The following is a 16,715-nucleotide window of genomic DNA, read 5'->3' as shown; positions in this document are numbered from 1 at the left end:
CGCGCGGCAAGGAGGCAGCGGCGGACATGGCGCAGATCCGGGAGCGCGAGTTCCACGCCCTGCTCGAGCATTTTTGCGATCCAGCCGCATACCCGGACACAGAGACGCTGAAGAGAAACTCGCTCGTAGAGAAACAGACCCATCAGGTCTTGATCGGGCTCGTCACGCCCGCACAGTTCCGCGAAAAGGGCGTCGAGCCACCGGACTGGCTGCGCGAGCGAGCGCTCTTCCGCACCTTACCATCAGACCACATTCGCAGTGATAATGATCACGGCGAGTCTTCATCGGGCTCGTCGTCCACCGACACCGACTGGGCGGCGGCGCTGACCCGCGCGGACTCGCCCGTCGCCGCCAGGGCCGTCGTCATAGCAGGACTGACGCAGCGGTTGTCGCGCGCGCTGGGTATCGCGGCCGAGGAGATCGACCTCCACCGCCCTGTCGCGTCCCTGGGGGTCGACTCGCTGCTGGCGATCGAGCTGCGGAATCTGTTCGCGCGGTCCTTCAAGGCGGACATGGCCGTCTTTGACATCACGGGGGCGGCGAGCCTGGAGGATCTGGCGGGGTTGGTGGTGGCGAGGAGTGAGCTGCGCAAGAAGGAGAGTGAATAAATTGATAGACATAATCAACACAGCCGATTGATTGAGGAGGCCATTGTCGTGGAACTGTCCTGATAAAGCCATCCATGCCGGTGTTTTGAAAGAGCTCTCTCTCTTTCTTTCTCTCTCTCTCTGAACATGAAATTTCCTGCCTCTATCTAGAAATTTCAATTCCACTTAACCCATATCGTACATGTACAGTACTTTGTTCGTTGATATTGAAATTTGTCAGCCACCAGTCAGCATAGAGGCAGTAGTTCTCTGGTAGACACATAGCAAGACGCTGATAAGGATCTGCTTTCCCAAACACGCAGTAGCTTTATGACACAGATGTCAGCAAGAACTCATAGTGTACAATAAATATATGGGGATAGGGAACGCAATGGCACTGACCAATTCCAGTACTTCTGTACAGTACAGTAGTACATGGTTAATAGACATTGTCGTAGCATTAGCATACTTCTTGCCCTTGGGCTAACACTGTGCCATCTAAACTGTATCTTTTGCATGGTACTTCTCATCTGGCATGAGTGAAATGCTGTCGGGCTTCATATGACAGTTCAGGCGCTCCAGGAGTGTTCTTCAAGGCAGCCTGACGAAGAGACTCCAGTGCTGCATAGGAATCAAAGCTCGGAGCTGGTGCCATCTTCTTTCGCTATTTAATTTATCAATTTGAGATGACAGATGATGGGAGATGGATGATGGCGATGGATGATGGAACGGGTGATGGGAACGGCGAGAATTAACTACTAGCTCATAATAAGGTCTTTAGTAAAGATATATTAAGAATCTCTATTTAGTAGCTTCTAGCCGCTCTAGACTATATACTAGTAAATCTATTATCTTATACTTACTAATATGATTGCCAGCGAGTAGCCTCTGTTATTAAGGAGTGCTCCCGTGCCCTGGAAGCCTGGAATTACGCTCTATTGAGAGAAGATAGGGAGAATTGTACTCCCCGCGAGCCCTGAGAGGAGCCTGGGACTACAGAGAGGGTTCTCATTGACCCTGCGACGTTTAGTTGTCTCCTTGAGCTATCTGTCAAAAGGAAACGTAAGATGCGTTTCAACCGAGTAAATCCGCACCGAGTATGGCCGATACAAAGAACACCGCTCCGAAGCCGTCTACCCCTGAGATATGCTTATTTCAGTATAGAATTAGGCCTGTGAGAGGTCTATAAGAAGGTCTATATTCTCAGGAATTAGCTAGAAGAATTGAAAGAAGTCGGAATTTCCCAGAGAATTGGCTTACTCAGTCCGAAAGCCTAGAGAATCTCTGACATAAGTCTAAAGGGGACTATATTAACGATGTAGAACTGTAGGACTAAAATAACCTATTTTCTCTGCAGATTAAATAAATAGATAAAAGTCTCTATAATAGATAGACCTGCTCTGGGGCAGTCGCGGTATTTAGGTTGTAAAAGAGAGTAAAAAGAGGCAGGCTAAGAATTTAGCCTCGACATGGACATCTGGGGAAAATTACGGGAGATCTTCTCGATTACAGGCCTAGTTCGACGAACAGGTAGAGATAGATGTTAGGGGAGATGATGCGACTGAGAAACATGTCATAATGGCCGGGATGGGAGCGCGACCAGTACAGTCAACTCCCGTTATAACGATACAATCCCTGCCACAGAAAATTATTGTTATAACGGGGTTATCGCTATATCGAATATTATATAATCTTCCTAATTAGGAAACCAAGACTGTAGAAATAAATTCATCAAGTAAACCATCTATCTAAGGATGACTAGGTCTTCCAATGTGACTATCTCTATGACAATTGGCGCTTCTACTACTCAAGAACCCATATATCACTTTATTAAGTATCATCCTGGTGTTCTTTATAGTCTAATAGGACTTATAAAGCCTCTAACGCTTCTGCTATAGAAGGATCTAGTATAGTAATAGTTCCTTCCTTAATCTCCTCCTCCTGTTCTAGGTCGTGTGAATCTGTATCCATTTGATTAATGTAATGTTATATAAGACTTATAAGGGGATCCTCATTTTCATCCATTGGAGGAAGATTCTCGTCTTCTGGGTTTAAGAAGTTTTATAAACTCATTATATTTTAGATGCGACTAGTCTTGGAGATCTTATTGTAAAGTGGCTTAAGGCTTGGAGCTGGTTCAATTGGGAGATTTTGGATTTGAGGCCGTATAACTATACTCCTCTAAAAATAATTATAGATTATTATATTTGAGATATTATAGAGCTAGGAATGGATAGCCCAGTGGACTATATAATGTAATATAACTATAGAGAAAGGATCCCTTGATCGCTCAAGCTCCTTTATAATATATTAAAGCCATTACTTCCGGTAGTAGATCTTGAAATTCTAGATGATCCCCTAATCAAGAGGCTAAAAAAGACTTGTCGAATTTACTGGCAGCCATTAGATTCATATATTCTTAGGAGGAGGAGCAAGTTTAATGCCTTAATAGATGGGCTGAGAAGTTATCCATAAGAAGAAGGACTATATGACTCCCAATATAGGCATAGAACTTAAGAAGCCATTCCTTTATAAGGATACCAGTTATCTAAGCCTTCTTATTAGACCTCTAGTAACCTCCTATAGCCTCAATATTTAATCCTCTTAGAGAACGAGGCTCCTTTACTGTTCCAATAACCCATAAAGGAAGCTAATCTGTGCCTATATAATTTGTACAGAGAATAAGAGTAATTTAACACTTATCCTTCTTGATTCCTAGCTGATTTTATAAAGAAAGACCTAATAAAGGGGCTCTCCTCCAGTATAATCCTGTCTCATCCATATTATAGATATCTCCCTCTTGGTATTCCCCACATAATGTTTGTATGGCCTTTATCTCATCAAATGCAGCTTGGTCAACGGAGGCTGCCTCGCCGTAAGTTGCACGGAATTATGTATTATGGCGTTTCTTAAACCGTGACAGCCAGCCTTGACTGAAATCTGGGATAGGAAGGTTTCGATACTCTGGTATTTGAGGCCAAATCTCTTTTGCTTTTTCGATAAGGATGTCTCTAGTGACTAGCCCGCCTCGTTTCTTAATAAGCTGTTGCCAATCGTATAAGATATTCTCGAGGATCGGCCAGTTAGGTGGTCGCTGGCGAAGGAGGTTTTCTTGGGCGGCTCTTTAATATTAAGGTATTTATAATGGTCGCTGAGGCATTCAGAGACTGTAGATTGGCTAATTCGATGGTTATATCGCTGGAAAAACCAGGTGATGCAGTCTTTTTACCGTGGGCGAGGATATTGACGCTGAAACCACTCTTGGAGGGCTTTTCGCTGCGAATCTAAGATCCCTTGCCGTGGCATTTTTCAGCTTCTGATTGGTTCAGTATTATTCGTTATAATGATAATTTGACCTGAGGAATCCGATATTACGAATATCGGGAGTTTTGGATTTTTGTATGGAAAAATAATATGGGCGTGGGAAAATTATCGCTATATATGCACTGCCACGCCTAAACCGCCCCCACTGGCTCAATGAAATCGGCAAGTCTCCGACGGGGAGGAGAGGCTCGGCCGACGTACGAGAGCCACACTCGCTAGCAATCCGCAGATGTATAAAAAGAGCCGCACCCGACGGCGACCAGAATCAGTATACGGAGTATTATATACTACCTAGGTATGTACCTAGGTAGCCTCGAACTTACATATTCCACCAATAATTAATGGGATGAAGTAGGCGGCACGAAATAGAAACATGAGCACAAAATGAGCCACCGTGGCAACTCCGAACATTCCCATAAACGCGTAGCCCGCCGTGTCCGACGGGGTATAAGGATAAAACTCCACCCACGGTTTTGTTCCATTCGTTCCATTGTGGAATGTGAAATCCATGGGATGCAGCAGACGAGAAGAGAAGAGAAGAGGACGAGATTGTTGCTGGTGTTAGTAGGCCATGCTTGATCTTTTTAATTTACCATAGACTTGTACTGCTGCCTGCGTGGCAAAGGCCATCCGCCGTGAAGGCCATCGGACGTTGAGTTGATTACTGCTTTAGGGAATATTTGAACGAATACGAGTGGGGCAGCACGAATAGATTGGAAGGAAGTAACTATAATTTATAATTAGTAATAATGATCGCGCGATACGGAGCACTCTAATTGCAGCAAGTGGCCGCTCACAGAACTTTCCCCCCAAGCGTGTGGACGCCGGCTCCACTGATCTGCCCGCCCAATATTACCCCCCAGTATGTACGGAGTATCTTGTTATCATGTCTGGCGGCCCCTAGCTTCAGGCTCCGTGAACGAATTCAATTCGGGTGAGCTCTATAGAGGTATCCGTATTACAAAAACTACCCTGTAATGAATTTAGAAGTCGATTGTCCGTGGAGAGAACAAGGGCTTCAGTGAACGCGACTGTGCAACTGTGGCTTAATTGACTGGCATCTAGATATTTATCATGGTCATAATTTACAAGTTTCGATGCTCTCCCCAACCCTCTTTGCATGCAACCCAGCTGCCCGTTATCAGAACAAGATTATGCAGTCCCTCGTCAACGGAGATCGGCACACGCGAAGGTGACTGCACCATCTGTACAGCCTTTCGAACCATGAAATGGCGGTGGTAAAGAAGATGCCAAAGAAAGATTGCCGGGTGAGTGAAAGGCCCGATCATCTAGATGGATGCTCATTCGGGACATCGAAGCAATCACAACATGGCGACGAACTGTAGGTTTAATTATACTGAATGTGAATCGTTTCTCTTCAGATTCTGCAGCTGACCGAGACGCATTCGATTCGTTCAAGGTGTCGGCCTCGTCCTTGTTGCGTAAAATCCACCTGACAATCCAAAAAAGGCCGTTCTGATCTCGTGCAACAAAATCGTAGCTGCCATCATGGAGACGAGTCCCTTCCCATGAGGGTCCATGCTTGAAGTATATTACCGAGCCACGACCCTGATAAATCACCGCGACCAGTTCGCTGCGCGTATCACCACGTGGAGCCTCCTCTACCGAGCCCCGCCGCGTAGTTTCCAAATGAGAATATGACTCGCATCTAACCACGATCAGGTCATTAGACCCAAGTCCCTTTTTGACAGGAAACTCCTGACTCCTCGGGGGAAAGACATCCAGATGAAGGACGTTGAACACCGGAATGGGACGAGTTGTAAAGGAAACTTGCTGAAGCTGGAAGACTAATCTTGGCCGAATCCTGAGTCTTGCGTGACGGCCAGTCGGAGGAGGACATGCCAGTTGGAAAGATACTTTGAGACCTGACCTTGGGTCAGACTGATCCATTGCAAGTACACGTAGAAGGGTCGACAATCGAGGGCTCACGTAGTAAATGGCGGCGTTACGCGATGTTAAAGGTAAGAATCTTCCGAATATATATATATATATATGATATCTCGCTAGGCACCTACATTTCTCACATTTAGCGAACAATTTCGTGCCCTCGGGACGCCATGTATCATGATTCAACTCGACAACCAACTCGAGAGCACCCCGCTCCACAAAACCAGAACGTCTCTGCTGTACTCTGGGTGGGAGCTCCCGGCCAGGATGGTGGGCCGGCACTCTTTTTGAGCAAGACGCCCCCTGCTGGACGATTGCCCCTCACGTAGTATCTAGGGAAATATGTCGACGAGATTATCCTCCCGGTATGGTCTTGCGGTCACGTGATTCACACCCCGGTCGCACGTACAGTATGTTCGGTTAGGTATGGCAATAGTCGATTCTTCAGTCCTTGGGGTGAATCATACCAATACTCGATCTTCCATGTTCAATTTCTCCAGTCTTTTTGATGTAAATCAGGCCTGTTGTAAATTTGTTTATCTCTGCTACTAAGAGGCAAGAGAATTCGCTGTGGCGCGCTATGCAGTGGATCCAGACTAGTCCACTGCTAATGAAGTGGCCTAGAAAAGGTTCAACGATGATACAGGGAGTTCTGCCAAGCATAATGCAAGGTTATCAAAGCAGAATAATCCAGATGTCGGCTGGAGTGTCACCGTAACCGAGAATGGTGAAAACGGAACGAATACGAGAGCATTTCTTCCAACTCACCCTGCTTCCTGGGCACCGAAAATAATTGCTATGATGGAGCAAGCAATGAGCAAAACCAAAACCAGATCGCGAAGACCTCATTGCAAGTCCCGCCTAGGATGTACGAACTGTAAGAGACGCCGGGTCAAAGTAAGTGGTTTCTTTCCTGAGTCCTCACCTCGGTGGCGCAAACTTTCTGGACGGGCTTCTGCCAGGAACGCCAGCCCCGAACTTCTTATCATTTCTGATGGTTCTGAAATAATCACTCTTCCTCGTTCCTCGTTGGAGGGTGGGCTAGATCTCATGCTGAGCCTTGATCAGGTGACCGGGCGGTGAGATGCTGACTGCTCGCAGTGCGATGAGAAGAAACCCGCATGCTCCAACTGCGTTCAGCGCTCAATTACATGTGATTTCTTAACTCGGATCACGGATTCTGTGTCACCAGCCGCTTCGCTACCCGGCGTGGCATCTGAAATGGGGTCTTCACGATCATCAAATCGAAGATATCGTTTCAAGCCATGCCAATATCAGTCGCATACCTCTCCTTCATCCAGGTCGCCAGACAGTCAGGCTAGGACGTCGGTAGGGACTCAGTGTGATCTCTCAGCCAGTCAGAGCTTTGGGGCAGTACAATTGACTGATTTGTAACTTTTCCACAACTTCACAACGTCGACATACCGCACCATAGCGGAAGATGCCAATGGTTACGCTCTATGGCAGATTCATGTTCCTCAGTGGAGCTTTGTCTTTACTCCCGCCAGAAGGTGCTCCGAGATCCTGAGACCAAAGCAATTCGGAAGCTAGAGACTCTATACATTGGCTATTATCTTGAATTGTCTTTGTTCACAACAAGGCTTGAAACGAATGGCGACAACATCCACTTGCGCGATGCCGATATCGTGGTAACATGGACCGGGGACGGCGAGCTTGATGAACTGCGTTTTCCCGTTAAGCCAGCTTTGGAGGAGCTCGAAAAGGTCGTTGTCGTTTTACATCATAGTGCGACGCAATCGTATGACATGGGCGACGAATGCTCGGCCTGGTTTTCTGCACGTCTAGGATTCGAAGTCAAGCTTGTCTATATCGGTGACCGCTCCAGGGCGGTCCTTGGTTCGATAGCACCCAACAGCGAGGCAGCTACCCAGCGAGCGTCCTTCGCAACTCGACTACGTTCGCGTATCCCGTTCCTGGCACGACCGGAAGAGCGGCTGGCGTTCAACGACATAGCGCATTACCTTGTTGTGACCGAAGAATCCAATCAAGAGGTCACGTCCCGTCTACAGGACGGTCTGGAGAGATGGACATCACCAAATTCCGACCCAACATCGTGGTCTCGGGGGCCTCTGGTCCTTTGGTTTGGGGCGAGCTCACGTTCCACGGTGGAATCAAGATGGCCTTGACGGCCAATTGTTACCGATGCCAGAGCATCACCGTCGACCATACGACCGGAAAGACCGCAGATGACGACCGCGGTCTGGTCTGGAAGAAGAAACTGAATAAGGATTGCAGGGTCGATCCGGGCGCAAAGTATAGTCCCGTGTTTGGTCGCCATGGGTTCTGCCTCGGCGAGAGCAGGGACGAGGAGCTTTACGTGGGACAAGACGTCGTCGTTACGCGGTATAATGCCAAACGAACCGTTTTCGGTCAGTTCTTCCACCAGGTATTATTTCATCGACCAAACTGCTAACTGAATCCTTAGACTGGCCTAATCTTACCAGTTATGGGCGTGCTTGATGAATCACTACAAAACTAAGTCGTTAACGTCCTTCAGATATTTATTACAAGAATCTTTCTCGAAGGAACTGAGTTTCTTTGCTCTGGTTTACAACTTACCAAATTCTTTTACTCATCACAGATGTACAGTGCAATCGTCACGTTGTCGCCCGTCTTTACAAAAAGAATCTCATGAAAGCTGAGTTCAGATTGGATGTTGGGTATTGTAGTTCTCCAGCATTAAACAAAGTGTGTATGCTCGGGTCTTCAATGAGTCCAGGAACATCCATGTCTACAGAGTTGATGAGCTCAACGCATTACTACTACCACAGAGGGCCACATACAGCTTATGGCCGCGAGAAGCCTGAGGAAGAATAACGATGATGACGATGATTACATATCAACAAGGTATTCAGAAACAGTTCGGCGGATTGGTAAGAGCATGGGTTTGTAGATTGTCAAAAGTACACCAACGGGTATATCGGAAGTCATCCAACAAAGTCCAGAAATATTTTCAGACCAGAGAAGAAAAGATGGACACTGTAATAAATTGTAAAGACCATTGGAAATGACTCGTCAAAATCCAAACGCGCCTTCTATTCATCCACAATAATATAATCCGGATTAATTTTCCGTCAGGATTACTGGACCTCGTGTGGACCCTTGATCTCCGGAGTACGATAATATGTAGGCGGTTGGTGCCACTGTTGAGTTTGCTCCACCGGTGACGGTTACTGATACCCCGGGCCGTATCCTTGCTGAACCGGTGGTGGTGGCATGTACGTCTGTGCCGTCTGCTGCCGAACGACGGGTGCATTGACATCGTAGGTCATCCATGGCTGCTGGGTTGACCACAGTCCTCTCTGCTTCCTGCAACCAATAACGAAGACGAGGACAAGAAGGACAAACGTGACCCAAGCATCCAAGACGCCGTCGACAACAATGGTGTACTCAGGGGTGATCCGTTTGGGAAGGAGCCATGTAGCATCATACGCGAGGTCCCAGGTGTTGCGGAGGAGGAAGAGAATACCAGTGACCAGGAAGAGAACGGCGGACTGGTCAAACGGTGTATTAGCTGGCTGGGCACTGATTTTAGAAGTACAGGTGGACTACTCACATTGCGCAGGATGATATTCGCACTGCACTTAACCATCACAAAGATAGAAAATGCCAGAACAGCGACGGAAGTCACCCAGAGAAGAATACCAAAAGCCGCCGTCAAGCGGTCAACCGTATAAAACTGCTCGAAGTCGAAGTCTGGAAAGTTGATATACCCCCATCTGCCGATCGTGGCAGCGTTATAAAGACTGGTGCGGAGAGCTTCGGCTCTGCCAAAACGGGCGAACGTAAGAACAGCCAATACAGCAGCGATTCCAACAGTCGTAAACATAATGATCTTGTGACCAGCAGCTTTGGACTGACTCGAAAGGGAGAGGAAGCTCAGACCTAGGTCAACGAGGCATACAAGGAGGAAGACGTAGGCAATGTTCGAGAATAGAAGGTGAACGTCATATAATCGAGTGGTGATCTAATCCAACGTCAAAAAGGTATCTGGATTATCATATTCGTCGACTTGTTGTTCGATGAGATAGGCTGCATCTCCTATTACGATGGAAATGAGGGCTCTGGAAGGGAAGAATAATATCAGCGTTGACCGACATGAAAAATTGCGAGACCAGTCATACATTGTGTATAGAGGATAGACCACCTTCATCCAATGAAAAGGTCGGCGCACCGGGTCATCTCACTGTCGCACGAAGCAGAAGCTCAGCAGCCAAATAATAGCGAGCGGCTTGATGAGAATGCCTTCTAGGACCGCGTTGGCAATGACCCAACCGTTGAGTTCTCCGTAGTAAGCCATTGCTTGAATCGCGCCTGCAAGAAACAGCAAGACAAGTGGACTAAGGCCACCGAAGTGCCACCAAGAGTTATGTATTCAAATTGTGCTGTATCTTAGAAGGACAGAAAGAAGAATCTTCCTGCCTTGGGGTTTATTTGAGATAAGATACGGAGGACAGTCAAAACCTGCGCATATATGTAGTAAGAATCTCCCCCTAATTCTGGCCAGAGCCCTGTACGGAGTACTCCCGTAGACAACACAGCTGAAGTGTCTGACGATAGCCAAAGTTAGAGGCGTATGAATACGAGGTTGTTTGCCTTGTCAGGTCAACATGCGCCATATCCTGCGCTACTACTGGTCCTCTGTGCCGGGGCAATGTCCATATGGATCGCAACACGAACAACTCCTCGAATGAGGCTCAAAAAATTCCGTAGGGCAATAGACTTGGGACTAACCATCACGGGAATAATACGAGGCTCCCCTAGTTCAAGCGGAATGTCCTTCATGAGATCCTACCACAGCCTCAATGCCAAGGTCGGCATAAACTTTTTAGACCTGCAGTTCATGGTGCCTGAGTTTCGTTTGCCTTCTCTAGGATTGACATTATTTTAGATGGCTTTTGAGATTTGCTCACCATGGGCATGCCCCGCATAAAGCAATAGCGTGAGACTCTTGGGCATGGGTAGATCTAACCCCCCCCCCCTACCATGTTCTAAGCTTCTAACTAGCCGCCGATCCTCTGCCTTTTCGAAAGACCAGGTCTATTCGACAGCGCCGGTTTATTAGTGCCTACCAACCCTAGTTTCCTAAAGTTAAATTTACTCTGGAGTAGTTAACCGAGCAAAATCACCCGATTAAAAAAGGCAGTAACTATGGTGAAGTAATTAGCTAAAGTGTTACGAAAACTCTTCTGGGTTAGTAGTGTATGTCGACATTCCAACTGTCCTATCCGTCATATCCTCGCATCTGTCATTGTGCCTACTGTACTGCTATGTATGTTATGCCTCCTCCCAGTACTTTGGGTCTAGGCGAATGTTGCCGGCGGATGCTGCCATAATCAAAAATTCATCAACTGGTTAACTAAAATCTATGAAAAATCTGAAAGAATGACTGATGGTTAGAACTGACTCAAGAAAATGGAAAAGAAAATAAAAAAGAAAAACTAGGTATATTATTATGCCGAAATCTAGGTGGACATCGATCTGCTTCCACATGCTTCCTTTCTTGTCTTGGATAATATCCGTTTGCTTCATGGGGAAGCCCGGGCTTCTAGCCAGGTGCCCACAGAATGTCCAGAAATCTTCATCTTCATAAGTCAAACATTATCAGAGGTAGAAAAGATGGTCAGGTATTACATGTATGTTTATGTACTAAGACAAGGCCTTTGGTTTATACAGGCAACCCAACTGTAAATATGCTAATAATATTAGCAGATATTACGACTAGTTCTTATATTATTATCTTTCTCTACGCTATCGTATACTCTGTAGGTGAATATCGTCTAGGATGGGGTCCCGATGCAGAGATTACAAAGGTAGATAGAACGGGGGGGAAAAAATAATAATAATAATAGATACGAGATTCTAGGTTAGTCTGATCATGTTAACAGGTGGCCATCTTGATAGCATAAAACACCAGCAAATCCACTATCTTAATCCCGTTTTCCTCTTTGTTCGCACCCGATGACATGTTATATCGCTCTATGCACCACGACTTTTACAACGCCCACCTCCACTCCGGCAACCCGTGGAAAACGACTTTCCCCTCATCCGCCATCCGATTCTGCCTCGCCAACACCAACCAGGTGACCAGGCAGGTGAGGACGAGGCAAGCATTCAGGGCCATGGTGGTTGCCAACCCGGGCAGATACCGCGGGGCGCTGCGCTGGTGTAGATGGTGCTGGCCACGATGCCCGAGATGGTCCCGCTGCTGATGTTGAGCATCGACGCGATGTTCATCTTCGCGGATCCGACGACGTTATTCTGCCCGAAGATGAGGATCGCCGCGTTGTTGGCCTGGCAGGACGCGATGGCCAGGAAGATGCCTGCGTAGCGGGCCTGAACAGAGAGGGGGGGCTGGCTCATTACTGTGGATGTCAACCTACCGAGAAAAGAAGAAAAAAGGAAAAGAAAGAAGGCAACATACGAGCAAGGCCCAGAATCCCCAGGCACGTCTGCACAACAATGATCGGCAGGCGAAAGTGGAAATAGTCTCCTATAGCGCCGCCGATGATCAGAAAGCCCAGGCCGACGATGTACGGGGGAGCCGAGTAGAGATTGGCCATCAGACCGGTGTACCCTGCGTCCTGCTTGTTTGCTAGAATGTGCATTATATTAAATTAGACAGGGTACTTTCCGTCAAGATGGTCGGCACAAAGTACGCCAGGCCGTACACGGCGACGACATTGCAGAAATACATCCACGTTGCATAGGGTCCAGTCTGTCCCAACGTTAGTAGTATCAGAAATTCAATTTTTTTAATAGATGAACTAACCTTTTAGATATTTCAGGTTTTCCCAGGACAGCTTCTCGGTCGTGGCGTCGCCTCGATCGGCCCGGATGCGGTCGATCACCAGCTGTCGCTCCTCCGGCGTCAAGAACTTGGCCTGGTCGGGGAACTCGTCAATGACGAAGCGGATGAGCAGCCCGATGGCCACTGTCGAGGCTCCTTCAATCTTTATACCCCATCAGCGATTGTTCTTTGTCCAAGTCTCGACTCACTGACCGTGTAGATCCACCGCCAGCCTCTCCAGCCCCGGTCTCCACCCATCAGGCCTATGGCAAAGGCCAACACGCCCGCGAAACCGCTCACCACAAGGCCGATGCTGTACAGCAGCGCCACTCGTTTGTGCACCTGATAGCGCGGATACCAACTGGCGCAGAGGAAGATGACAGCGGGAAAGACGCCCGCCTCAAAGAAGCCCAGCCTCAGACGCATGCTCGCTAGGCCTTGCCAGTTGTTAATGTGGCCTTGGTGAAGCAGCCCATTCCGATGGTCAGGATGGACAGTGTGTTGGCGACCTGATCATCACATCACCTAGTCGTGTTTCGACGTCTTGAGACAAGATGCAGGACAGCCTACCCCGAACTTCACCAGAGACCGGTTTCCGGGAAACTCTCCACTAGATGAGGACACTCAGTATGATAAGGATCAAGAGCAGTTTGTTATCAGGACTATACAGGAAATACGCTGGAAAGAACAGCAGCAAGGCGACATTGTATCTCACGCCCGTCAATTCAAGTTCCTCACTCATCCCAACTACTTTCGCCTGATCGCTCATTAGCATATAGACTCGTTCTGTGCTGTCAGTAACAACCTACCTGGCCAATATTGATCCGATCAATGACGGACAGACTGTAGACGACGCCAACGGCCAGAATCAACCGCGCATCGATCTTGAGCTGCGTCCGGAAGGGAATTTGGGGCAACTCGGGCGGACGCACCTTGTCTGGGATGGAGACGCTCTCGAGCGCCATCGCCTCGGCTTTGTCCGTGGAGGCGGTTTCGATGTCTTGCATCTTCGTCGAAGAGCGGTGATACTCAAGAAGGAGAGAGAGAGGGGGAGAAAACAGAATTTCCTCTATTCAGATATTGTCTGCTCGATATCAAAAGGTGTGTTGTGTATGTATATACAGTACACTACTTCTCAGGATCCCTCCTGTGTCTGTTTTTTTATCCATGCTACCCGCATTATGTATAAACCGCAGTAGCTGGGCTCAATGCCAGCCAGCTAAACCCTGCACGCTGTCTCGTTTAGGAAATGCATGCATGGCGGGTTGTTGTAATAATACCCCACAACCAACATTGCGGGGAAAGCTATACTATACTAGTAGTACTTAGCAAAGCTGGGGAAGCTTCTATGTTATGTTATGGTGGAGTTGATGCTAAGGCAATGCAATGGTTTCGTGGGGAAAGGCTCGTTCGGCACAGTTGCGGCACGACCCTATTTTTTTTTATTATTACCCCAGGTTGGTGGGTGGGAACTTTTCTTAGTCTAGAAACCCAAACCAGTGAGTTATGTATGTACTGTACCTAAACATTTCGGCTATGATCCTCCGCCGGATGGTCGGAAATTCATGACTACAAATATTGTATTCCTGATCAAGGGAAATGAGCTGGGTTTTCTACAAAGGCGTGGCGACTTACTAGTCAAGGTCCTTTTATTTGAAGTGACGCATAGGGACTGTAGTGTGGCTCAAGGTACCGTGAAATTAATTCATGGGGTCGTTTTCGAGTGCAGCACAGTAACTTAACTGGACAAGTTCTATTCTAACAATGCGTAAGAACAAGAATCGTGCCGAGGGATTTGTTGGAGTGCCCTGTTCCTCCAGCCGCATTTTCTGTCTCGAGGGGAACCTTTTGAGTCGGCCGACTGACTCCTTTTTTTTTGGACGAGTCGGACGTCATCAATAATTACTTCCTATCGTGTACAGTACAAACATTGACCCTGTTAGAGCACTACCACTTTATTCCCGTGCCTGTAGACGGAGCAGTGAGGGAAAATAATATATTGAAAGCACACCAACAAACTTTTTTTCAGTCAATATTCCACCACCTTCTCTACTGTGAAAAGGCAGGTAACATGAAACAAAGATTCTTGGTATGTACTATGCGTCGCTCAGGTATTGACTTTGTCTGTCATGGGCCTGACGTAAGCATGGAACCCTACCTAGGTAGTATTCCCCGAGTTCTGTTCTGGTAAACAGGATAATCTTGATGTCATAATCAGAGCCGGAACTCAAGTTTGAGGCTATGATGTGGGTGTTGTGTCAGCCTTTGTTCGAATCGAATATAAATGAGCCGGAGAACGACAACCTACAGACACTAGTCGGTCAAATCACGCCTTCTAATCCAGCAGAACAGCTCTCATTCGCATTGCTCGCTTCTACCTGTCAAGTCAGGCCCATCTTTATCGGCCTGACTATCCCTCCAGATCTGCTCCAGTTTGCTAGTGCAGCCTCACCGAGAGCCTTTTATTGAAAATGAAAAACCATATCACGCCAGCGCTTGCGCAAGACCTTAGATCTCAACTGGATGCCAGCACCAAACTTGTGACACCCAGTTCCCCTGATTATGGGACGGCGATTATGCGGTGGTCGGACACGGCGGTCAGACCTGCAGTATGTATATACGCTAGAACTATGAGGTTATAAGTGAAAACAAGGGCCAAACAACTAATAGATGTATATGTAAAAAAAATGTGTTATAGGGCGCCGTGGCATTCCCTCAGACTGGAAATTTGCATCCCAACACCAGCTCGATCTTGCTGTGAAAGGTGGTGGGCATTCAACCGGCGGCACTAGTTCATCTGAAGGTGGGCTGGTCATTGATCTTGCCCAGATGCGGCAAGTCACAGTCAACGAAGAGGAGAAGATCATTACTGCTCAGGGCGGTGCCCTATGGGGAGATGTGGACAAAACAGCAGCCCAATACGGCCTTGCCACTGTGAGTGGCACGGTTAGTCATACTGGGATCGGGGGCCTTACTCTAGGCGGTGGTTTTGGCTGGCTAAGTGGGGAGCATGGGCCCGTAATTGACAACCTTGTTGGGGCAAAGGTTGTTATTGCTAATGGGGAGATCCTCAATGCATCAGAGACTGAGAACCAGGATCTTTTCTGGGCGATCCGTGGTGCCGGTCACAACTTTGGGGTGACCGTGGAATTCCGGTATCAAGCTTATGAGCAACCGAACCCCATCTATGCTGGTAGACTGGTGTTCAGCCCGGATAAGTTGAGCAAACTCATGAATGTGCTCAATGAGAGGCATTGGAGCCCCAATCCGAAAGCTGGCTTGCATTGCATTTTTGCTAAACCATCATCAGATGCGACGGGCCCCAAGATTAATGTGGTCCTCTTTTATAATGGAGATGAACAAGCTGCGAGGAAGCATTTCGGTGGTATATTTGACCTGGGCCCTGAGACTACGAGCCTATCATCGATCCCATACCCTCAGGTGAACGAGTTACTAAATGATATGGCCCGACCCGGCGGCCGAAGGGCATTAAAGGGCGCCACCTTCACACCTCCTATCCGAATAGAATTCGTGCAGTGGCTATGGGAAGAATTCACCAGGAAGCTCCGCGAGGAGCCCGATCTGGACCAGGACAGGACATTTTTTACCATTGAGTTTTACGATATGACCCAGATCGCTAAAGTCACCGTTGAAGCAACGGCTTTCCCAACACGAGGCTTCTACCAAGGAGGCATGCTGGGAATCACCTGGTCCGACCCCAGAAAAGACGACCAATTCCGGGAATGGGGCCGCTATTTGCAATCGAAGTGCAGAGATGAGATCAAAAAGATTGTTGCTCAGCCACAGTCTGGAACAATACTGGAATATGCCAATTATAGCGAACGTAGGAATCAACCCCCTCCCTTGAAAGAGAACTTTTATTACGGGAATTCTTTTTTGCTCACGCAGACAATAAAAAATAGCTGGCGACCTGAACTACCATGCTCCATTTGGTGTGAATCAGAAGAAACTGGCTCGACTCAAGGCCAAGTTCGATCCGGCGTGTCTTTTCCACAGGACCAATCCGATCACACCGGAATTCGACTGACGGTATTATTATTACTCCTGCTTAATAAATTTAGGTG

The 16,715-nt window shown here is 47.7% G+C and overlaps 6 protein-coding genes across 6 annotated transcripts; 3 read left to right on the top strand and 3 right to left on the bottom strand.

The window, feature by feature from the left end:
* On the top strand, window positions 1-608 carry T310_7588 (Polyketide synthase-like protein; the record flags this gene model as incomplete). The annotated part of the gene is made up of 1 exon (XM_013469628.1): window positions 1-608. A coding segment is annotated over one exon (608 nt), but the record flags the coding sequence as incomplete, so codon positions are not given.
* Window positions 609-3,747: 3,139 nt separating this feature from the next.
* T310_7587 (uncharacterized protein) lies at window positions 3,748-5,822 on the bottom strand (the record flags this gene model as incomplete). The annotated part of the gene is made up of 7 exons (XM_013469627.1): window positions 3,748-3,765; window positions 3,817-3,903; window positions 4,113-4,198; window positions 4,235-4,466; window positions 4,505-4,638; window positions 4,883-4,965; window positions 5,098-5,822. 7 exons carry the CDS (start codon window positions 5,820-5,822, stop codon window positions 3,748-3,750), a joined length of 1,365 nt encoding a protein of 454 aa, XP_013325081.1.
* Window positions 5,823-5,989: 167 nt separating this feature from the next.
* Window positions 5,990-8,319, top strand: T310_7586 (Uncharacterized protein; the record flags this gene model as incomplete). The annotated part of the gene is made up of 7 exons (XM_013469626.1): window positions 5,990-6,089; window positions 6,156-6,229; window positions 6,444-6,716; window positions 6,921-7,210; window positions 7,255-7,920; window positions 8,076-8,226; window positions 8,266-8,319. The coding sequence occupies 7 exons, from the start codon at window positions 5,990-5,992 to the stop codon at window positions 8,317-8,319; spliced, it is 1,608 nt and encodes a 535-aa protein (XP_013325080.1).
* A 691-nt stretch (window positions 8,320-9,010) lies between these two features.
* On the bottom strand, window positions 9,011-9,669 carry T310_7585 (uncharacterized protein; the record flags this gene model as incomplete). Its single annotated transcript, XM_013469625.1, has 2 exons — window positions 9,011-9,334; window positions 9,397-9,669. 2 exons carry the CDS (start codon window positions 9,667-9,669, stop codon window positions 9,011-9,013), a joined length of 597 nt encoding a protein of 198 aa, XP_013325079.1.
* A 2,285-nt stretch (window positions 9,670-11,954) lies between these two features.
* Window positions 11,955-13,637, bottom strand: T310_7584 (uncharacterized protein; the record flags this gene model as incomplete). The annotated part of the gene is made up of 6 exons (XM_013469624.1): window positions 11,955-12,205; window positions 12,265-12,424; window positions 12,512-12,558; window positions 12,613-12,793; window positions 13,346-13,387; window positions 13,440-13,637. The coding sequence occupies 6 exons, from the start codon at window positions 13,635-13,637 to the stop codon at window positions 11,955-11,957; spliced, it is 879 nt and encodes a 292-aa protein (XP_013325078.1).
* A 1,464-nt stretch (window positions 13,638-15,101) lies between these two features.
* Window positions 15,102-16,678, top strand: T310_7583 (uncharacterized protein; the record flags this gene model as incomplete). Its single annotated transcript, XM_013469623.1, has 3 exons — window positions 15,102-15,243; window positions 15,329-16,474; window positions 16,554-16,678. 3 exons carry the CDS (start codon window positions 15,102-15,104, stop codon window positions 16,676-16,678), a joined length of 1,413 nt encoding a protein of 470 aa, XP_013325077.1.
* Between the last annotated feature and the right edge of the window lie 37 nt (window positions 16,679-16,715).

The sequence above is a fragment of the Rasamsonia emersonii genome, assembly GCF_000968595.1.
Source record: "Rasamsonia emersonii CBS 393.64 chromosome Unknown ctg1118621760565, whole genome shotgun sequence".
Lineage (NCBI taxonomy): Eukaryota > Fungi > Ascomycota > Eurotiomycetes > Eurotiales > Trichocomaceae > Rasamsonia > Rasamsonia emersonii.
The sequence above is the reverse complement of the archived record's forward strand: the minus strand, read 5'-3'. Positions and strand labels throughout refer to the sequence as shown.